General features: G+C 30.2%; 1 protein-coding gene across 1 annotated transcript; it reads left to right on the plus strand.

Annotated features, from left to right (window-relative positions):
* Positions 1-3857: 3857 nt before the first annotated feature.
* Positions 3858-24093, plus strand: LOC111696306 (sodium- and chloride-dependent GABA transporter 1). The gene is made up of 20 exons (XM_023465876.1): positions 3858-3884; positions 4459-4578; positions 5064-5205; positions 6541-6602; positions 6979-7051; positions 8205-8333; positions 9068-9126; positions 9819-9928; positions 10349-10402; positions 11161-11366; positions 12009-12178; positions 13773-13865; positions 14477-14542; positions 16014-16071; positions 17847-17948; positions 18260-18355; positions 19392-19549; positions 21075-21198; positions 23546-23592; positions 24067-24093. Exons 1-20 carry the CDS (start codon positions 3858-3860, stop codon positions 24091-24093), a joined length of 1923 nt encoding a protein of 640 aa, XP_023321644.1.
* Positions 24094-24911: the final 818 nt, after the last annotated feature.

Here is a 24911-nt window from a genome sequence, read left to right on the forward strand (position 1 = left end):
ACTACTTGGCCGGGTTAAATATTCCCTCCCCCCATTCCCCCAAACCAAACCAAACTCGTTTTCAACTACCCCACCCCCACCCCCTCTTAAAAACTCTGGTTTCACCCTTGCCCTTAGAACCGTGAAATAAAGTTATCTGAGGATATACAGTATACAGGGAATTTCCACTTAACACGAAAGTAAAATCGTCTTTATCTATTAAAGAAAATCATGGTCTGGTCCTGACTTTAAAAAAAATCTGAGCTAAAAAATAATACAATTACACTATTTCAACAGTGTTTTTTATAAAAAAAAGGCATTTATAGCACCTAGTAAGACAAGTAAAAACATTTAGTTTAAGTTGTAAACCCTAAATGAGTCATATATCAAAAGAATTTATCAAATGTCGTCTTTAAATTTTTTCAAGGGTTTTATAATTTTTTACGTAAATATCAGTATTTGCGAAAATAAATGAAAAGCCATGAATATGAGGGAACAGTTATAAAGAGCTCCATATCATCATTTAATTAAATAACTAGATATCTGCAACATTCCATTATCAGAAAGTGAAGAATTTGTCAATTGATGAATTCTTTCGATGTGTGGCTTATTTAGGCTTTAACTGTATTAAAAGGGTCTAAACTGTAAACCTGTAAAAATGAGTCTATAATGATTATTTCGGAGAAGGAGAATGCCACACTACTGGTACGATTTTGTGACCTTTAGCTCCTACAGTCTGGAGTAGCGTATTTCATTATTTTCATTTATTCATATTGAGAAAATACTGTTTTAAGAAAAACTAAAATTTATCAAAATTATATTTTACGCTAACTTTTTTTTTGTGTTTCTGATTTTTATATTTAAATTTTCCAATTCCTAAAAGTTTGATTGATAACAGAGTCCTAAATTACGCAGTGAGTTGAATGAAAGGTAGATGCAATATGTTCGGGGGAATTTTAAACATTAAGAAAAATTTCAGAATATGCATTCTTAAAGGGACTGTGAGCGTCATTTCAAGTGACCCTCCGTTCAAAGATGGCAATGTCCGATTCACAACGGTAACTTTAAAAACTTTGTTTAATCAAGTATGAATTAGATATCAATGTTTAAAATTATGGAATTTTCAAAAGTGGGTTCTCTCTAAAAATGACTTGAGCATTTCTATGCCAGGAAAACATATAGGAATTATCAAAATTAAATACTTTTTAACCTGGAAAACGACAATTTCTTCCCCATTATTGATCAGATAAAGGTTTCAAGGGTACTATTGTAAATCAGGCATTGCCATCTTTGCATGGCGGGTCACTTGAAATTACGCTTACAGTCCCTTTAATCGTCATGCTGCAAATAACTTTTAGAATAAAAAGTGTCCTAATAATCATGGAAAATACATGACATCATTACAGTGTTCTTCAATCTTTGAAATTTGGAAATTTTGAACAAAATTTAACGTCTCAAAAATGTATTTATCTTTTTATATTTCTTGCATTCTTGCAATACATACGATGAAAATGATGTGGTTCAAGTATTCAGATTGTTTTAAATGAATAATTCAAACCAACTTAATAAAAATTATTTAAACATTAACATTGCCTCTTTACGCCAATTTTAGGTTTATTTTTGATGCAAAACAAAAATGCAAGTGATGTAAACTTTCCAAATGATATATTACCAGACTTAAACTTTTAAAACAGAATTTGTGTAGATAATTATAGATTGAATATTTCTGCGTATATATGTAAGGCCATTACGTCAAATGATCCTGGGTTAAAATTGACCTTGCGGCCACTGCACCAAAAAAACTTTTGATTAATGTCCTCATATGATCATACGCTTACAACCTCCCCCCTCCCCTCCCCCCTCCCATGGATTAATTAACCGTTAATGCCTTTCCTTCAGCATGAACAAAATAGAATAGTTCTCAAATTGAAAATTGATCCTAAAGGTTTTTAATTTTTGTTTTTAAAATATTAAGCTTAAATTTCAATGTAAAGCAAAATTTAACGTATGCAAATTCAGAGCGTTTTTCGAGCTCACACACTTTTCTAATTTTGTCTAATTTCGCTCCAAGTCTGACTTAAGCATTGAAAAATGTAGGATACTTAATTCCATTGTTTTTTTTATTACAAAGATTTATTCACACACAAAGATATAAATACATATATAAATGGTGTAGTTTAAATTTGTTTAAATAATTTTTTTTTGAAAATACAGGTTTCCAAAAGAAAAGAGAAAAAATATGCTAAATTATGCACAAATAAAAAACATGGATTTTTACTCATTACATAACATATTTATCATTTCAGTTATTACGTAATCATCGAATCCTTCAACATATAAGTTATTCATTCTTGTATTTAAAAGTTCTTGTAAAACCGGAACTTTCCATGCATGGTCCAATGGGACATCAAAATATTCTATATTTCTACCTCTGAATCTAATGTAAGATTAAGTCACAAGTTTTGTGTTTTTAGCTTTCTTTTTCTTATATTTACATACTTTGCTTGTCTGTTTGTTTGTTTAAATCAAATAAACGTCAAAGCGGTTGAACTGATCGAGCTCAACATTTTTAAGGCAACTGGCAAATCCTCAGGCAAAGTTTTAGAATTATAAGAATTAACAAATTTGATTTTTTTTTTAAATCCACGAAACAATTTCGATAAATTAGCAACAATTAAAAGTTAAAATGGAAGATGGGCGCGAAGCGGCCTGGAAGCCAAGTGTACTATAAGAGAAAACATTTTGATCGTAATTTTCGAAATTTGAACAACAAAAATTCGTGAGACATCCCCAAAATTCTTTTCATAAACATTTCTAGTTCGCCTTTTAATTCCTATTGGTATCTTTGATTATATATCATTGAACCCCCTCCCCTTCCCTCCCCCCCTTTCACCCTCTCTCCTCTCCTGATTTGGTCTGACCTAGCATGATTTCTGAGTCTTGATTACTGCTTAGTAAGCTTTTTTTAGATTTACTTATATTAAGAATTAACCCTTTGCTAACCAGTAAAGCGGGGGGAAATAGTAAGGGTTTTAGTCTGTTAGAGGGGATACATTTTTTCCACAAGGCCTAAAACTAATAAAAATGATAATAAATAAAAATAAAATAATAATAAAATAAAAATAACACATAGAGATCTGTTTTCTGTTTATCACTAACTAGGCAATTTTTGCTGTTTAGATTTAAAATCTTGAAAGATACAAACATCTGATTTCAGCTGGTGATGAAGAAAGCAGGCTGTATTCTGCTAAATTTCAATCATGCCGGTTACTAGGCGGTGAAAACCGGTTTTTTACGAATATAAATAGATTTAAAGATTATCTTTTTTTAAAGATTTTAATTAACAAAAATAAAATTATTAAGATTGTAAATATGCAACATACTTAGGGACAGGAGCTTTCAAAAATGCAGCGTAATGACATTTTTTTCATAAGTTCTCGACCTTGGTTATACGCTGGTCGCTGGTCTTTCATATTTCGTATTTCATAATAAAGGGATTATTGAGATATTTTGTAAATGTTGTAGGTAACAAATTGGATTTTAGAAACACTAAAATGAGATTTTTGGGACAAAACTAAATTTTTGAAAGATTGAATCATTTAATAATTTTAGAAGACTTATGAAACAATTTGTATGGAAAAATTCGAAACTCTTTGAATATTCTGTGCGTAAAAACGTTGCAAAATTTATTTTATTTTTAATCATGCAAGAAAGTGAATATTTTGATACAGTAACATCTGTCAAAATTTTCGAATAAGCTTTTGTTATCTCAAGACAAGAAATATGCCGATATTACAACATGAATGTGTAAGATTTATATTTTTATTTAAAATTAATCAAAGTTTAAAATATAATTGCTCAGGGAGCATTTATACTAGATGTCTCGAGTTACAAAGCGTCGCATTGTAAATACATGCTTTCTCTAGATTTTACATATATGCAGTGGTCAGCTTTCAGTCTACATATCTTATCCTGATATTCCTAGTGTTTATACAGAGCTGATTATCAGCTTTCAGTCTACATATCTTATCCTGATATTCCTAGTGTTTATACAGAGCTGATTATCAGCTATCAGTTAACATATCTTATCCTGATATCCCTAGTGTCTACACAGAGCTGATTATCAGCTTTCAGTCTACATATCTTATCCTGATATCCCTAATGTTTATACAGAACTGATTATCAGCTCTCAGTTTTCATTTCTTATCCTTATATCCCTAATGTTTATATAGAGCTGATTGTCAGCTATTAATCTATAAATGCTTTTAGTCTACATATCATATCCTGATATCCCATAGTGTCTACACAGAGCTGATTATCAGCTATCAGTTTACATATCTTATCGTGATACCCCTAGTGTGCATACAGAGCTTTTCATTAGCTATCAGTCTATATATATATTTTATCCTGATATCCCTAGTGTTTATACAGAGCTGATTATCAGCTTTCAGTCTACATATCTTATCCTGATATTCCTAGTGTTTATACAGAGCTGATTATCAGCTTTCAGTCTACATATCTTNGGATAATGACCCTATTTCCGAGGAAGAAGGGGATAATTTTATTGAGTTCAAAGCTGGAGACATTCCTGTCGTTAAGGTGAGATAATATATATTTTCTAAATGTCAAAATAGTATTTATGTTCAGCTTGAATGCATCACAATTTCTCCAGATTAAAAAAGAAAAAAATTATCCGTTTTAAGTAAGCAGGACTTAACAGTAAAAAAAGGAATGTAGTAATTTTAAGTGATCAATAATAAGAAGATATCGTTGTTTTTCCCTCTTTAAAATAATTCAATTTAACCATTTTTACTATTTGTTCGACTATAGAACAAAAAGTCACTTTTATAGAGAAACGCCAATTGAATTCAATCAATTTTCAAAACATTGTTAACTCATTCACTCTCGGACAGAAAAAGTATTTGAGGGTACCGATGTGATTGAACTGGTCATATCACTTTATATATAAATAGAAAATAAGTAAAAATAAATAAATCATTGATTTTTAAAAGTACATCAATCAATCAAGAAGTCAATTAATTCTCTAATAAATGCATTAATGACTACTCCTAGTGTATGTTTAGGTACATGATGAGGATGATGATGATGGACCTGCTCGAGGAGAGTGGGGGAATAAATTAGATTTCCTTTTCTCCTGTATATCTGTATCTGTAGGTCTAGGGAATGTCTGGAGGTTCCCCTACCTCTGCTATAAAAATGGCGGAGGTTAGTTTAATCTTTAGAGGCTGACCTTGTAGCCGTGTACACTGTACACTGTACACTGTACTGTCTAGAGGTTGACCTTGTACACTGTACTGTCTAGAGGTTGCCCTTGTACACTGTACACTGTACTGTCTAGAGGTTGCCCTTGTACACTGTACACTGTACTTTCTGGAGGTTGACCATGTACACTGTACACTGTACTGTCTGGAGGTTGACCTTGTACACTGTACACTGTACTGTCTAGAGGTTGACCTTGTACACTGTACTGTATAGATGCTGACCTTGTACACTGTAAATGTAAACTGTACTGTCTAGAGGTCTTGTAAACTGTACATTGTACTTTTTAGAGGCTGACCTTGTACACTATACACTGTACAATGAACTCTCTAGATGTTTACTTTGTACACTGTACTGTCTAGATGTTTACTTTGTACACTGTACTGTCTAGAGGTTTACTTTGCACACTGTACACTGTACTAGTTAATTGAATGCGTTTTATAATGTAAGCCGTACGGCAAAGTAAATCCAGAAATAGTTCGTTTACTTTTTTGTGTTAAACCCAACAATGTTAAAATAAAAAAATTATCTTGGAAAAATTATAATTTTAGACAAAAAAATTCTGCTGAAATTTAGACTTTACTTGATTTCTTCGGCCCCATGCACTGCACCTCATAGTGCACTAACGTAAAAGGCTAAATGTACGTTAAACAGAGTAGAGCTTGCAGTGTACCGTGTACAGCGTTTATAGTTTACAGTGTACAGTGTACAGCGTTTATAGTTTACAGTATACAGTGTACAGCGTTTATAGTTTACAGTGTACAGTGTACAGCGTTTATAGCTTACAGTATACAGTGTACAGCGTTTAGTTTACAATTTACAGCTTCCATGATAAGGTTATGTAGCGGAGCAATGAGACGGGCAGTGATGATACTATATATCTGAGATATAAATTGGCAAATTCTCATCCAATACTTTTCTTATTGGGGAGCAATAAAAACAAAGAAAATACACAATAAATCATCACTTATTTCACCAAAAAAAGTGTTAGAAATTTTTGCATATCAATCCTAATTTAGAATTATTTCTTTGAAACTAAAATTGTCTTATGATAATGATCTTTTTTTATATTTGGATAATTACATTTCCCTCCAAAATTTATATTTTTGAAAATTTGAAAAATCCACCAAAAAAAACAAGAAAATTTACAACATTTTTGTTCTGTTTTTGTATAGTGTATACAGTGTATAAAGAAATTATAATGCCAAAGAAAGCAAGATGAAAGTTTTATTTATTAAAACATTTTGGCGCCTATACTTTGTTAACATTATTTTATTTTAGGCTCGTTTTTGATAGTTTACTTCACAGCTATGGTTTTCTGTGGTATCCCTATATTCTATCAGGTTGGTTTTGGTAGTTTTCAGATAAAATTATTTTTATCTTTTTTATTATTCTTTAGCAACACTTTTCCTTTTCATCTTAATTACTTATATTTTTGTTGTTGATTTATTATCATAATTATCAAAATTATCATAATTATAATTATTATCATTATTATCATTATAATCATTATTATCATTATTATCATTATTATCATTATTATTATTATTATTATTATTATCATTATTATTATTGATATTTTTTTATATTGGTTAGCGTTATTGTTATGATTATAATTTTTACTATTACAACTACCATAATTGTTAATATCATTATAATTATTATTATCATTATTCATATTTTTATAATCAGTATTATCATTATTATTATCATTATCAGGAGGTTGCTATCGGTCAGTATCTGGGATCTGGAGGAATGACCCTGGTTGGCCAACTGTGTCCAATGTTAAAAGGTGAAAGTTTATTCATTTTTAAATCTAAATTATTTCAATCTAAACAAAATGGAAAAGTCAAATTTGATTGAATTTGCTGTTTTGACTTTGTGACCTCGTAGCTCATCTAATTTGATTTTGTAATTAGAAACGCAAATTTCTCAAATAACGAATTTAAATCATTTTTGTTCTTTTCCATACATCTTCAGAAAGAGGAATTCATATTCAAAATTCAAAATTGTGTTGATTTAAAAAAAGTTATAATTTTTATAATTTTTCAAATTTATATACTAATTTTTAACTAGGAATATATTTGGATAAATGAATTTAAAGTTATTGTTCTTTTACTTTTTTTTTTATTAAAATTATTTCTGTTTACTTTTACAAAGTTAGAAAATAAATTGAAATATAAAAATAAAATGAATTGTTTCATTTTATTTTTGTAATTGTTTTCCCCTATTTCATAATTACAATAAATAGCTAACAAATTTCAAATATTTCAGAATCTGAAAAAGTCTTTAAAAAATGCGATTGAATTTTTGGCTTTCTTTAGCAACGAATTTATATCGAATATTTTTATTTCATAATTTGGGAATTGTGTAAAACTAAATATCATGAATATTTTAGTGGGGTGTACACACTTTTATGAGTCAGCTTTGATAATGAGCCCAATTACATGGTGTATTTGTCTGTCTGTTTACTTGTCTGTCCTTTACTTGTCTGTTTGTTTATTTTTCTGTCTGTCTATTTGGCCGGGTGTATCTTTGTCTGTCTTTTTATTAATCTGTATTTTTATTTGTCTGGATATGGCCTGTCTGTCTATTATTTGTCTGTTTGTTTATTTGCCTGTCCGTTAATTTGTCTTTATGTTTATTTATCTGTCTATTTGTCAGTCTTTTTATCTGTTTATTTATCTTGGTGTTTATTTGTCCGTCTGTCTTTCCGTCAATTTGTCTGTCTGTCTATTTATTTATTCAAGAATCTACAGAACACAATTTTGGATACATGTATGCTTTAACAAAAAAAGTTTGTTAAATTAAAATATAATAATAATGTATTTAAATTTTTAAAAAGTTTGTTAATTCTAGAACTAAAAGGTCTAAAACTATAAAATAATTTTAAAAAGATGAAATAGTAAAAATGATTAATTGATTAAACGTTTTTTTTTGTCTAGGAACTGGTATTGCTACAATGGTGGTCGTCTTCTTCCTTGATATTTACTACTGTATAATCATAGCCTGGACCTTCTTCTACCTGATTGCAACCTTTACAGCTCTACCTGATCTTCCATGGGATACTTGCGGTTAGTTTAAAGGGAGTGACCGGCAATGTATGGTGTTTTAACTGAGATTGCATGTATTGTAGAGAATTATTTTTAGAATTCATTTGAGATACATAATTTAATAATTTAATTATATTTAATAATTAAAAAAAACGATTCTGAAAAACGTACCCACCCAAATTGATGATCTAGAACGTCGTCGACTTTGCGCTCAAACTCAGTAATTATAGATCTTTAAAACATATGTCTCAAATAAATCATAAAAAATTTCTCTACAATACTGCAATCTTAGTTCAACTGCCATAAATTGCTGATCACTCTCTTTAAAGCTTTTTTAAGGGACTTTCGTCGTAATCTGAAGTTAAACGCCCCAATTTACAATTTTTATCAAAAATGAGGAAGCTTTTTCTCCCATTGGAAGAGATAAATTCTGCTTATTTCCTTCATTATGTATATCTCACAAATTTACAGTTACCTTATTACAGAGAAACCTCTCATGAAATTTATCCAATATATAAATATAACCATTATTTTTGCTTCGGCGCAGGTTTAAACGATATATTTGTGACATTTAATTCGTCAAATGAAGAGTTACTTGAAGTAAACTCCCCTTTAATACAAAAAATTCTTGAAATAAAGTCGCTTTAATACAAAAATTCTTAAATACAAAAAAATCAAATTGCAAATTATTGAAGTTTGTTTTCCAGGCTCTGTTTTCTCACTAAAAACTTATAATACTGTAAACATCATTTCAGACGGGCATTGGAATACTCCTTACTGCTTTAAAGCACATGACAACATAACAGAAAACCAGGTATTAATCATTCATATTATTCAATTTATCAATCAATTAATCATTCAATTAATCAATTAATCAATAAATTAATAAAATCAAATCAATTACTCAGTTCTCTCCTGTTCGCTCTATGTCCATATTTGTTTAGATTTAAACATTTTATTTCAAAGTTTAAGAATATTTTAAAAATAAGTCATCCTTTTATTGCTCTAATTTATATATTTTAATTCAATTTTTTGTTTGTTCGCGATTGTAAATGAACAAAAAATCAACTTGAATAGGAAACCTTACTTTTTTTTATTCATGATTCTCGTTTTAAAGTTTTAAAAATGAAATAGAATACTCATAATGATTGCAATTTTTTGTAAATATGTGCTTAAAACTTAAATCTGTATAACGTTATGAAGGAAAATAACTTATAATAAATAATAATTTCGTTTAACACTTTTAATCCGTTTACATTTAGTCCTGAAAAGTCCACGATTGCAAGTTAGGGGTCAAAATTTTACTTTTTTCCGCAAAAGGAATATTTCAAAATTTAAGAAGCTAAACTACAAATATTTTTAAGTTATGATGTTAAACTAAACGGTCAGATATCATATTGCAATACAACCCCTTCGGGAACAAAAGTCTAGTTTAAACGATACCGACAAAATTACAAATATATCACGTTTAATTTTTTATAATTTTCATAATTTTTTACATTTTAGATTGATTTAAAGAATCACACGAAGATTTTTGACAATATTACTCATCATAACAAGACAACAACACCAGTCGAGGAGTTCTTTAAGTATGTTCAATTTTTTTGGTACTTTTGATTTTTTTTTACTTTGAAGAAGCTCCATGGCCATAGAATGGGAGATGAGTGATTCTTTGATGTATAAGTTTTTTTGTAAACTTTGCACAATACAATAAAATCAAACTTATTGAGAATAAACTTTTTAACTTAAAAGTTCTCAATGTACTTAAATGACATAAATCCATTCTCGTTAAAGTGACTTGCAGATGTAATTTAAAGTGGACCTCCAATTATGAAGTGGCATGTTCGATTGACAACAGTACCCTTAAATACTTTCAAGAATAAATGATATATCAATGTTTACTCGCTTAAAATGGATTATTTTTATTTATAGTTTATCTAGAAAAGTGACTTATAAAGATTTATGAAACTAGCCTATTTCATAATTTGGTTTTCTTTTAATATTAATTTTAGATTTTCTATAAAATGATGTTCCAGGGCCCAAAATATTATATTGCATAAATATGTGAGTGCACCTGCAGTATGGGAGCAGTACAACAAAATGGCCGTTTTACACTTTTTTCTAGTAAATTCCACTCTAATATATATTCTATTCTCTTTGACTAAGACAGACCAGAAACAACTGCTAACATTTTTTGTATCATTTATAAAATCTGCGGAAAAATGATCAAAAGGTTTCCTGTATTATACAATACTTTGTCCTGAAATAAGTGAAATTTATTATGTATATAATTTATTATGTATATAATTTATTATGTATATAATTTCGTACAGGCTTAAGGGTTTATAAGTTAAATCATCCTGCAACTTACAAGGATTAAAGAACACAATATAGATCTTTTCTGGTTTATTAAACTGTGTAGATATCACATACATTTTAAATGGTTTTATAAAATAGACCAAACTTTTTTACAATTTTTGAATTTAACTCAAGACTAATCCTATCCTACCGCTAAAATATGTTCCTGAATACTCAGTACTTCCTGTAAAATCTTCATTTAGAAAAAAAGGAGGACACTAAATTTCGCGGATTTATTTCTTACTTTTCGTATGTTAGAAAATGGGTTGAATTCCATTAAGTTTTTTTTCTCAAGTTTTTATGCATGATTTATAAGAAACAAGTGTTTTTCTGGAATACCATAAAAAGAATATTTCTTCTTTCTCTCAGTTTTTGGCAGATTGGAAATTCGTCTGTTAGTTTTTCTAATCAAAAACGTGATTTGATCATTCTAAATTGATTTTTTATATCTACCAATTTTTTTATTCTAAATTTTTAAATTTGGTAATAGAACATTCCCAACAAAGGTAAATTTTCTGAAAAATGTATCAATGATTTTTAATGTTTTGTTAAAGGGCAGTGTTTTGAAACTATTTGACTTACTTTTAGACAGTTGTTTTGATAATTACAATAATTTAGGAAAAATTATTTGGTTTACAGCTTTATTCCCTTACTTCGTGATGTTCATCCTGCTTTTTAGAGCTCTCACTTTGGACGGTAGGTTCTACGGTGGTAGGCGATTATTTCAATATAATGAAGACGACTTTCGATTTTAATTTGGGATCATATAAAGTTTTTTAACAGCATGAATGTACAAAAACATATAAACAATTAGAAGCTGTCAGTTAAAAAAGCTTCTCTTTACTTACTTGAAAAAGGCTTGTTATCAAATAAAACTTAAATAGAAAGACGTCTTTGTTATTTTGACATAATAGCCTGCCACCGTTTATATACTTCAATATAGTTCAAGTGCCCGGCGTTGCCCGTGGAATTTTAAAATATTTCTATTTACTGTTTTGCGCCGATTTAAGGATTCATCTCATAATTGGATATTGAGATAGATAGATAGAAAGATAGATGTTACCACCATGCAATTTCTATTGGTTCAGAATAAACACCAAACACATGACTAAACCCTGATTGGATCAGGCGCTAATGGATACGGAAAACAAATGTGCTCCAGAAAGAGATGGCAAGGCCCGATTCACAACGTTCCTTTAATAGCTTTGTCTAATCAAGTATTATTTATATATCACTGTAAATAATAAGTTTCCAAGGTCACTTAAAATTACATAAATTACACTTACATTCCATTTAAGGAGGAATAATTTACCTTTTTGTAAATTATATTTGTTGTAGGAGCTATTGATGGATTGTGGTATATGATCCATGTTGACCCTGCCAAGCTAGTTGACGGTCAAACATGGATTGATGGCGCTTCTCAGATCTTCTTCGCGTACAGTGTTGGTATGGGTGCTCTACCTGCCCTGGGGTCTTATAACAAGTTCCATCATAACTGCTTCAAGTTAGTATAATAACAAGTTCCATCATAACTGCTTCAAGTTAGTATAATAACAAGTTCCATCATAACTGCTTCAAGTTAGAATAATAACAAGTTCCATTATAACTGCTTAACGTTATTATTATAACAAGTTCCATCATAACTGCTTCAAGTTATTATTATAACAAGTTCCATCATAACTAACTCAAGTTAGTATAATAACAAGTTCCATCATAACTGCTTCAAGTTATTATTATAACAAGTTCCATCATAACTGCTTCAAGTTAGTATAATAACATGTTCCATCATAACTGCTTCAAGTTAGTATAATAACAAGTTCCTTCATAACTGCTTCAAGTTATTATTAGAACAAGTTCCATCATAACTGCTTCAAGTTATTATCTGTCGGTTTACGATCTGCAATTAATTTTAAATATTAAACAGTAAACGCAATTTTGTGTGAGCATATATCTATAGAGTGGCACGGCCGATTCGCAACGGAACACTTTAAACCTTTGTCTTATTGTCCTTATTTTATTGATGGTATCTCAAAATGATTGATAGACTTGTGCTGCAGAGGTCATTGAAGAAACTGTCGGAATTTTTCACGTTTTAAGATATCTTTCTTATCATTACTCAGATATTTAGTAAAATGGTACTGTTCTGAATCAGGCTTGTCACTTATTAAATAAAAGGTCACTAACGTTTTTATTCCCGTGCAAAATGAAAAAATGCTAAATTTTTTTAAAACAATTTTTTATGCTCTGATAAATACCTTTTAACCATTTCTATAATTCTCTTCTTGATTTGATGATTTAGATGACTACCAAAGTTTTATGCGAATCTAACAAAGTTTTTTAAGAAGTTAGTAAAGATAAAGAGGATATTTTTTTGAGATTTAATCTGGTACAATCAGATGGAAACTAAATTAATCAAGAATAGGATATCTGCAGAGATAATGATTTTCAGTATTATAACTTTAAACTCAAGTTTGCAAATTAAATGCATAGATTTTCGATAGCCAAATTCCGCCTGGTTTAAGAAGATAATGTCCCTTAACTTCATTAGCATTCGCATAAATCTGATATTGTCTAATATCCCCTGTATCCTATATTATCTGTATCTAGGGATACTATTATCCCCTGTATCCTATATTATCTGTATCTGGGAATCATATTATTCCCTGTATCCTATATTTTCTATATCTAGGAATGCTATTCTCCATTGTATCCTATTTTATTTGTATCTAGGTATATTATTATTCCCGGTATCCTATATTATCTGTATCTAGGTATATTATTATCTCCTGTATCCTATATTATCTATATATATAGGGATACTATTATCTCCTGTATCCTATATTATCTGTATCTAGGGATACTATTATCTCCTGTATCCTATATTATCTGTATCTAGGGATACTATTAACCCCCGTATTCTATATTATCTGTATTTAGGAATACTATTAACCCCCGTATTCTATATTATCTATATCTTGGGATACTATTATCTCCTGTATCCTATATTATCTGTAGCTAGGGATACTATTATCCCCTGTATCCTATATTTTCTACATCTAAGGGCCACTATTAACCCCCGTATTCTATATAAGCTATATCTAGGGATGCTATTATACCTGTATCGTGAACAGTTTGACCTGCCTGCTAGCTGGTGTTCTAGTATTCTCTATTCTAGGATATATGGCCAAACTTCAGGTAAAACTTCCTCTAGTCCAGCACCATAATCTTAACCCTGACTTTAATCTTGACAATGACCTTATCCTTAATCTAAACCTTATCGTTAATCTAAACTTTATCCTTAATCTAAACCTTATCCTTAATCTAAACCTTATTCATAATTTAGACCTTATCCTTAACTTTGACTTTGACTTTAAATCCAACATTGAAGGTGACCTTAACCTTAACCTTACCTTGATTTTGACTTTGTTTTTCACCTTGACCTTAACCTTAACCTTAACCTTAACCTTAACCTTAACCTTAACCTTAACCTTAACCTTAACCTTAACCTTAACCTTAACCTTAACCTTAACTTTAACATTAACCTTAAACTTAACCTTAACCTTAACCTTAACCTTAACCTTAACCTTAGCCTTAACCTTAACCTTAACCTGAACCTTAACATTAACCTTAACCTTTACCTTGACCTTGACCATGACTTTGATCTAGACCATGGCTTTGACCTTGACCATGACTTTGACCTTTCCCTTGACTTTGACATTTACCATGACTTTGACTTTGACCATGACTTTGACCTTGACCATGACTTTGACCTTGACCTTGTTAACCTTGAAATGATTTCTGCCTAGGGAGCTACCCTGGATGAAGTTGTAAACAGTGGACCTGGACTTGTCTTCCTTACCTATCCTGATCTGGTAATTAGACAAAAATAGGAAAAAAATAATTAGATAACGATAACAAATAATCTTTATAATACAGCTCTTTACGCATATACTAATATATATATAGATATATTTGTTTGTATATATGTTAGCTATAGCTGGCCAAACGACTGAACCGAATAAGCTGAAAGTTTTTGAGGAAACTCATCGGTACCCTGGGAGTAACCAAGGTACCCTGGGAGTAACCAAGGTACCCTGGGAGTAACTAAGGGCTCAAAAATCCGATATTTCCTCAAAAATCTAAATGTTTTTTTATCTTATAAATTACATGATTTTAAAATTTCACCAGCAGCACTAGGCACTTTTGTTAGTCAGATAATTATTAGAAAATAATTAGTGATAATAATTAGAAAATAATTAGATTATAATAAATAAAAAATAGTTTGGAAATAATAGAAAATAGATAAGAATTAGAAAATATTTAGATGATAATAAATAGAAAATAGTTTGAAAATAATAGAAAATAATTAGAAAATAAGTAGACATTAATTAGAAAATAATTAGAAAAAAATCAAATAAATAGAAAAATATTGATAAAAAAGTGGGAATCGTAAAAATGTGGAAAAGAAAGACAAATATTAGACTCAAGTTAATATTTTATATTGTCCAACGAATATAAAACACAGCAGTTGTGCAGTGTGCACAGACCTTTTTCACTAAATAAGTTGATTTCTAGCTTCCATGGTAAAACTATTTGCTTCATCAAATACATAAAAGATTACTAAATGTCGTCTTTTATGTTCTGCAGTTTTATGAATCTCACATTATTACAGATATATGTATACTATATATGCATACATAGTGTCTCCTCTCTTTCTAGTAAAAATTTTAACTTTATGTTGTTGTACACGCGAAAGTTTTCTACTAATATTTTAAAACAATAATACAATTTTTTTAGAGGGAAGTTTTCTAGATTTTGAATAAACATAGCTGACCGTCCAACAATCTTTCCTTGGGTCATGTTACCAGAAATCTAAAAAGGATAAAAATCAAATATTTGTTTAGGTTATTACTCTTCCTGGTTCAGTACTAAATATTTGTTTAGGTTATCACTCTTCCTGCTTCAGTACTAAATATTGTTTAGGTTATCATTCTTCCTGGTTCAGTACTAAATATTTGTTTAGGTTATCACTCTTCCTGGTTCAGTACTAAATATTTGTTTAGGTTATCACTCTTCCTGGTTCAGTACTAAATATTTGTTTAGGTTATCACTCTTCCTGGTTCAGTACTAAATACTTGTTTAGGTTATCACTCTTCCTGGTTCAGTACTAAATACTTGTTTAGGTTATCACTCTCCCTGGTTCAGTACTAAATACTTGTTTAGGTTATCACTCTCCCTGGTTCAGTACTAAATACTTGTTTAGGTTATCACTCTTCCTGGTTCAGTACTAAATACTTGTTTAGGTTATCACTCTTCCTGGTTCAGTACTAAATATTTGTTTAGGTTATCACTCTTCCTGGTTCAGTACTGTGGGCAACAATATTCTTTGTCATGCTATTAGGTAGAATTTATCTCATTTTAAACTTTTTTTCTTCAAATTTTTCATTTTATCATTTTAACTAAAGAAAAGGTTAACAATGTTTCAATTGAGCTGTGTTATGAAAATAGATCAATATGCATATCATGTTTAACATATACGATCAAAAGAATGCATAGCTGTTTCATAATAAAAAAAAAATATGATGAAGCTTTAAAATATGAAACTTTTTACTCATTTTACATTTTCCCGATTTTTTTAAAAAAAACTTCTGTTTCATCAAAAGCAGGAATAATTGTACATTTATTACCGAAATTTTGCATGAGTATGGCAATCAGATGTTTTCTATACAATAATGGCGTAGGTAGTTTATCGGCTATTGGATAGGTTAACAAACTTTAAGATAGAGTTCATTAAAGAAACTGCAGACGTAATTTTAATTGACTCTCCATTTAAAAATCAAAGAGTGTCCTGTTCCATTCACAATGGTGGCGACATAGATTCAGCCTATCTCACATATACTTTTCTGTAGCCTTGTACATGTACATTTTAGCACTATAACGCATTTGTTGTTAGCTGTGGTTTTTAATAAGTAATCGGCAAAGTTCTCATAGATTTTAGCTTGTTTGCTTGAGTCCTTTAAACCACAGTGAAGATGGCTTTTAGCTTGTTTGCTTGAGACCTTTAAATCACAGTGAAGATTTGTTTGCTTGAGACCTTTAAATCACAGTGAAGATAGATTTTAGCTTGTTTGCTTGAGACCTTTAAATCACAGTGAAGATGGATTTTAGCTTGTTTGCTTGAGACCTTTAAATCACAGTGAAGATGGATTTTAGCTTGTTTGCTTGAGACCTTTAAATCACAGTGAAGATAGATTTTAGCTTGTTTGCTTGAGACCTTTAAACCACAGTGAAGATGGATTTTAGCGTGTTTGCTTGAGACCTTTAAATCACAGTGAAGATGGATTTTAGCTTGTTTGCTTGAGACCTTTAAATCACAGTGAAGATAGATTTTAGCTTGTTTGCTTGAGTCCTTTAAATCACAGTGAAGATGGATTTCAGCTTGTTTGCTTGAGTCCTTTAAACCACAGTGAAGATGGATTTTAGCTTGTTTGCTTGAGACCTTTAAATCACAGTGAAAATGGATTTTAGACGCCGGGGAATCGAATCATTTGTTTTCTTTATACTAAAGATTGTTTGCAACCTGGAAATAGACATTCCATTCTAGAAATGGAAGATCGTCTACAGTCCCTTTAAATCTGAAATCTATGAAAAACATCGGCAGTAAATTTTCTTTAAAAATGTATTCTCCGGCCTTTTCCCAAGCAAAATCCTTCCTTCCAGAATGTTTATATTGTATATATGCGAGCTCACATTTCCTGAATATAAACTTTTAGGGAAAATAAACAAAATCTTGATGAACCAATTTGAAAACCCTCTTTATAAATTTTTCCTGTTTTTCCTAAAAAGCTCTGAATTTCTTTTGCCAGCGTTGAAATCTATATGACCAGTACGACCGAAAATTCTTATGAGTCGTTTTTAAAATCTATTTGGTCTTATGATAAAAAACAGGTTTTATATCGATACTCTTTTTAAAATATTTATTTATTTATGCATTATTTTGTCCTTCAGATCATAAATGGCTAATTTTATTGACCTTTCTATGACATCTCTGGAATCTGCAAAATCAAAAAGTTAAAGTTTAAAATATAAAAGATTTAATTATTAGGTTTTAAAGATATAGGAATTAAAAGTATGAAGCAAGTAGTTATTAGTTTAAAAATCTAGCGCTATATTCAGTTCTGGGGATTGACAGTGAGTTCTGCAATGTAGAAGCACTAGTGACTGGTATAGTGGATAACTGGCCTGATAAACTTCTCAAGCATAGGAGAGCATTTACAGGTAGGATTTATTTAAAATACAAAGGAATGTTTGCGAAAATTAAAAGGGTTACAGGCTAAACTAGGATCAGTTTGAAGCTAATTGAACAATATAAGTTTCGACAGCAATTTATCAACAGGGTTATATTTACAGGAATTTTATGAGATGACGTGTTTTAAGATTCTCTCAAAAAATGAAAAAAAAAGATGGAAACCGATTGATTTTAAATACAGCTATGGGGTAGCCTATACCTTTAACTTTCACAGCACTACCTTTAAGGGCATTTTGACCTTAAGAATCGATATTTGTAATTATATTAAACTTTATTCTAGTTTGTTTGTGTGTGTTCCTATTTATCCTTGGTATTCCAATGTGTACAGAGGGAGGAATATATATGTTCCAGCTCATGGACTTCTACAGCTGTTCAGGTCAGTTTATACCTGGATGCAGGTGTTCAGGTCAGTTTATAACTGGACATATGTCAGTTTATACCTGAATGCAGGTGTTCAGGTCAGTTTGTAACTAGACATATGTCAGTTTATACCTGGATACTCATACAGGTCAGTTTGTACCTGGATACAGGTGTTAAATGCAGGTCAGTATATACCTGAATACAGGTCAGTTTATTCCTGGATACAGGTCAGTTTATACTTGGATACAGGTTTTCAGGTCATTTTATACCTGGATAAAAGTGTTCAGGTCAGTTTTTACTTGGATACAGGTGTTAAGGTCAGTTTATTCCTGGATACAAGTGTTTAGGTCAGTTTATACTTGGTTACAGGTCAGTCTATATCTGGATACAGGTCAGTATATAACTGAATACAGGTCAGTTTATACATGGATACAGGTTTTCGGGTCAGTTTATACTTGGATACAGGTGTTAAGGTTAGTTTATACCTGGATGCAGGTTTTTAGATCAGTTTATACTTGGTTACAGGTCAGTTTATACCTAGATACAGGTCAGTATATACCTGAATACAGGTCAGTTTATACCTGGATACAGGTCAGTATATACCTGAATACAGGTCAGTTTATGCCTGGATCAGGCCAGTTTATACTTGGATACAGGTGTTAAGGTCAGTTTATACCTGGATGCAGGTTTTTAGATCAGTTTATACTTGGTTACAGGTCAGTTTATACCTGGATACAGGTAAGTATATACCTGAATACAGGTCAGTTTATACCTGGATACAGGTCAGTATATACCTGAATACAGGTCAGTTTATACCTGGATACAGGTTTTCAGGTCAATTTATACTTGGTTACAGGTCAGTCTATTCCTGGATACAGGTCAGTATATACCTGAATACAGGTCAGTTTATACCTGGATACAGGTCAGTTTATTCCTGGATACAGGTGTTCAGGCCAGGTTTGTTAAAATCTGCCTTCACATAAAATTTAAAAATGTTACTTTAAATTGTCTTTCTTTCATCACGATTGTTTATAATTTAAATGGTACTGCAGGAATGGCGCTCCTCTGGGTCTGTTTCTTCCAAACGATTGCCATTGGCTGGTTCTTCGGTACAGCCAAGTTCTGTGACTGCGTAGAACAGATGACCGGGAGAAGACCAGGAATATTCTGGTTTATGTGCTGGAAATATTTTGCTCCATCTGTAATGGCGGTAAGTTAATGGGAGTGTTCGTCAAAATATGATTAAAGGGACCCTCCACTAAAAAAGAGGGATATGTCCGATTCACAACGATGTCCTTAAAACCATAATATGTTCAATAAAGTGAAAGATAATGTAATTTTTTTATTTGAGAAGTGTTTAATTCTATTAATTTTTTCACTGTCTCTGAAGAAAAAAATGGACAAGTCACTTTTACAGAGAAACAACACATTAAAATAAACAGTTTTCAAAAACAAAACTTGGAAATATTATTCATCGGTAAGTTCAAAGGGATCTTCTCGTGATTTTGAACCAAGTGTTCGTTGAAATATGATGAAAGAGACCCTATACAACAGTGGGCATATCAGATTCACAACGATATACTTTTAATCTCTTCAATTATGTAAAAGATCTAGCTAGAAAAGTGTTTAATTCTGACAATTTATTCATTGTTTCTGAGGAAAAACTGATTAAGTCACTTCTGCAAACAAACTGCAAATAAAAATAAACAGGTTTTTAAGGGTAACGTTGTGCAATAACATTCTATCAATGGAGGGTTACTTCATACTTGAAATAAAGTTTACAGTCATTTTAGAAGCACAAACCCTTTCAATGGATCTAAGAAGATGCCCGACATTAGCTGTCCCTAATATTGTAATATCGAACTAGCGAAAACATTTCGAAACTCCAAAAATGTTGTTCGAAATAATAAACAGAATGTTAAGTATCTCAAATCTCAAATTCGTATCAACCAAAATTCTGTTCGTAAATTAGAACACCATTTTCGAGATTAGGAAATCTCTCGGTTTATTCAATATTACGATCTATATTATATATTAATCTATATTAATCTATATTAATCTTGAACGTTTTATCTCGATCTGTGGCCATTTTTAAAGGAATTGAGTCTTTGTCACAGACTCTGAATTTATAATCCCTATATCTTTGGAACCCAATGTCGTACATCTTTGATATTTCAAACTTATATTATTTGATCTAACAGAATTCATAGTTTGAAATATCTAAGGTCTACGACATTGGAATCCAAAGATATAGGGTTTAGAAAAGCAGAGTTTGTGGCAAAGACTCAATTCCTTTGGAGATATTCTCCAGATAAAGATAACAATGCCCGATTCACAACGGTACCATTTTAACCTTTATCTAATCAATAATGTAGAAGATATTGTCGTTTCTCGAGATTTAAAAGTTTTTAGTTCTTATAATTCCTGCGTAGACATGTGCTAAAGTCACTTTTGTAGAGAAGGCCTAAATTGAAAAAAAAAACAGTTTTCTTAATTTTAATTAATACGTGATCAGTCAAAACTTGTAAGGGATCGAACCATCGTGAATCGGGCACTCCCATCTTATGTATAGAGGGTCACTTGAAATTTCGCGTACAGTCCCTTTAAAGTTATTCCTGCAGGGTGTACAGGGTGTACAATGTACATCGATTTAATTAATCTGTTGATCTACAAAAGATTGAGATCAACAGATTAATTCCGAGATTCAGAACACAAAAATTAAGATTTCTGTTTAGTTTGTGTTTGGATTCTATATTTACTCCTATAAACCGGTAACCTATGGAAAGGATTATATCTACCCGGGCTGGGCTGAAGCACTAGGGCTGGGTATGTCCTTAGCATCGATGATCTGGATCCCAGGAATACATTTCAAAAAGATTCTCAATCGCAAAAAAATAGAAAAAAATTTAATGTATGAAAATTCCGTGATTCACATGACTATTCTAATCTAACCAAACCTGAAATATTGGGAGGGTCCAAAGAAACAAATAAGCTGTTTTAATACAGATTACGCAGAATGCAGTCTTTGCTTTTCAGGTTGTCACTAGAAATGTTTCTATTAGTGTTAAAATGCAATAAGAAGCAGAGCAAAACATTGAGGCTGTTTTATCCGTGTAATCTTTTAAACGCTTCTCTCGCTTTTTAAAAAGGAATTGATTCTTTGCCGCAAACTCAAATTTTCGAATCCCTATATCTTTGCAACCTGTTGGTGTAAACTTTTGAGATTTTAAACTTTGATTATTAGAAATCCTAGTTTGAAATATGTAAGGTCTACTACATTGTGGTTGTAAAGATAAAGATATTAGTCTATTAGAAAATCCAGTTTAAATTCCTTTATTTGGATTTTAGTGATCTAAGTCTGTTTTTACTTTTGTGCAAGAGTAATGGAAACATTTAAACGGATTTAAACTTCAATCACATTCGTAAGTGAAGATTATACAACGTTTTAGAAAAACAGGACCCCTGCATTTATTTTGTTCGATTTTAAGCGTGTTTTTATCAAAATATTGAGGGGTAGGGGTTTATGATAACAATGAATCAATAAACACTACTTTTGTTTCTATCTAATGTTTCTTTCAAAATAATACTGTAAAGATTATAAAATTATTTTCATCTAAACTTATTTTTTACCTGGGCGGCGCTGCAAGTTTTAATTTGTAAAAATCTGAATAAATCATGATTTATTTATGATCAATGCCTTTAGACGAAAAAACGGTTTAATTAATAGATAAATTTTTTAGCAATACAGTGGCCGAATTTAAAGAATTTGAGCGGCGGTTTTAATATGGTTGGTTCCACTAAAAATTGTATCGAATGTTTCAAGATTTAAGCCGGCGCTTAATTTAAACCGGGTTTTGGCAGATTTAAACCGCGGCTCAAATTCTTTAAATTCCATCTCAGGGTTACTTCAATGACGACCTTAAAAATGAAAATTTATAACGATCTGTAGGCTAATTCTTTTCTGCCACACATAACGTGATTAAATGATTTAGTGAATAATTTGACAATAAAAGAAACAGTATTATAACTGCAGGGAACCAAGACTTTAAGAAAAATGACTAAAAAAATTCTGTATAGTTATCTTTGAATTTTTATCTTTGCGGGTAACCCAGTATATTTTTTATTTATCGGTTTACAAAGCAAAAATGAATAAAAATAAATGTTAAATCATGGTTTGATCTTGATGATACGGCAAAACAAATATAATTTTTTATTTTAACAAAATCATGATCGGTTATGAGTATACAAGTTTGTTAAGTAAACACAACATTTCTTAATACGTCATCATTTATAATCCTCTTTTTTTCTTTTTTTTTATCCTCTTAAGATAAGTTATAAGCACAAGGTTTGCTTATAGAACCTTAAGAACTGGGAACCTTCTACCTCAAGTTGTATGTCCTTGACGTACTATTCATAAAATAAACTGGGTTTAATAAAAATAATGAAATCATATGAATGCGGGTTTTTGGATTTTTTTTATGATTTCCGAAGCCAAGTTTTGCGTAAGCATAATCCTCAAAAGTTTCCACATTAATGGAATATTGGCCTTGACACTGGGAAACTTTATCATTGGTCTGACACTTCCAGACTCTGGATATACTAAGCCCCATAAGAAAGCAATTCTAAAATCAAACAACCTTTTAAATTTTAAATTTTGACCCTATCAAACAGTTTGTTCTTTTCCATTTTTCAGATAAAATAAGAATGGGTCAAGATAGACTTTAATTAATAAACAATAATACGCAAAACTAATCTTCACAAAAACCCTAAGAACACAAAATGCAATTTAATACTTAGCAAGAAATAATTAAGAACTATGTTCTACGAAGTAATAATATTTTTTTTATAAAAACAAGAATTTTTCTTTATCTTTATTTTTTGGGACAATAAAAGTACAGCTTTTCCAACGAATTGGCGCTTGCCCTTAAATATAGGTTTCCAGCAAACGTAAACTTTCGCAAAAAAATGCGAAATTTCGCAAACTTTTTCGTGAAATTAATATTTTTTTTCGAGAAAATGAATTTTGCGAAAGGAAGCAAAAAATTTGTATTATTTCGTAAAAAAAACATGCTACAATTTCGCGAAAAATTGCAAAGATTTTATTTTTTTGCATTTTTTTAGCGAACGGTGTGCGAAATAAAAATACTCTTCTTTATTTTTGGCAGTCTCTCTCTTTAGAATAAGAAATTGAAATGTACTCTTAAAGGATATGCTATATACTACCTGTTTACCCGTCCTGGAACAGTTCTAGAGGTACCATTTTACCATTTTTTATTTATTAAATAAAAAGGAATTGAATCTTTGCCAACATCTTTAATTTCCTAATCTTTATATCTCTGCAACCTTTTGGTGTAAAGCTTTGATATTATAAACTTAATTTATTTGATCTTATATCTTTCTTAGTTTGAAATATCTAAGGTCTACGACATTTGACTGCAAAGATGTAGGGAGTAGAAAATTAGAGTTTTTGGCAAATACTCAATACCTTAAGAATATGATAGAGAAAATTTTAAATGGACAGAATTAGTTAGTTTTCTCCTTGTTTGAAGATTAAATGATGTAATTGGTAATCTCCACACGATGAAGAAATACGTTTACCATAATTTTCTTATATTTTGCTTTTTAAAATTTTTGCAGATATTTGGTTTTATTATCTAACTGTTCAACCAGAAAATCCGAAATTTTTATTTTTGTGCTTTATTTCCAAACAAAAATAAATGATCTCAGAGTGAACCTAAGTCAGATTTATTTTAATACTTCCCAAGCAAACTGCAGAACACCTTTTGTGTTCTTTACTAACATTTTATCTGCAATTTTTTTTTGATATTTTAAAGTAAAATAGAGCTTAAAATATGTTGGGTTTTATACTTATACAAAGTCTCTCATAATAAAGATTTTTTTTTATTAAAATATTGTCATTTTTATTTTACATAAAAAAAGGCATTTGTCAACATTTGTAGTTTATAAAACTTCTAATTAGAAAAAAAAGTTTTAGTTGTTGGAATAATATTAAATTAAAAACATACTATTTTATTTAACAAGTTTTCTCTAGTTTGCTTTTATATTAATCTCATATCANTAAAGTTTGACCCTTTAATCAGGCAGAATTCATAGTTTTTAAGGTTAAAAATATATATTTTCTGCGCGTATTTTAGTTAAAAATATATATTTTCTGCGCGTATTTTAGTTAAAAATATATATTTTCTGCGCGTATTTTAGTTTCTTTTCACAGATTTTCTAATAAATAGTATTATTTTATCTTTCAAAATTTTGCGAGTAAAATTATTAAACTTATTTGACATTAAAATTCAGTAGAAGTGTAGGCGTTGTACAATATATTTTGACAGAGAAATTAATTAAAACATATTTGAATTCATTGCAGTATTAATTATTAATATTTTATTCTTTTTCATAATGTTTCGTAAGATTACACATAAATTATCAAGCACTATTATGAGACAGATTTCAATTGGTAAATGAAATTGAAAAGGGAACGTTTAAACCCTTAAAAATATCAAAAAACAAAACCTAAAAGTAAGATCATATCAAGTCAAAATTTTCTCAATTCTTCA

The sequence above is a fragment of the Eurytemora carolleeae genome, unplaced genomic scaffold (genome assembly GCF_000591075.1).
Source record: "Eurytemora carolleeae unplaced genomic scaffold, Eaff_2.0 scaffold254, whole genome shotgun sequence".
Classification (NCBI taxonomy): domain Eukaryota; kingdom Metazoa; phylum Arthropoda; class Copepoda; order Calanoida; family Temoridae; genus Eurytemora; species Eurytemora carolleeae.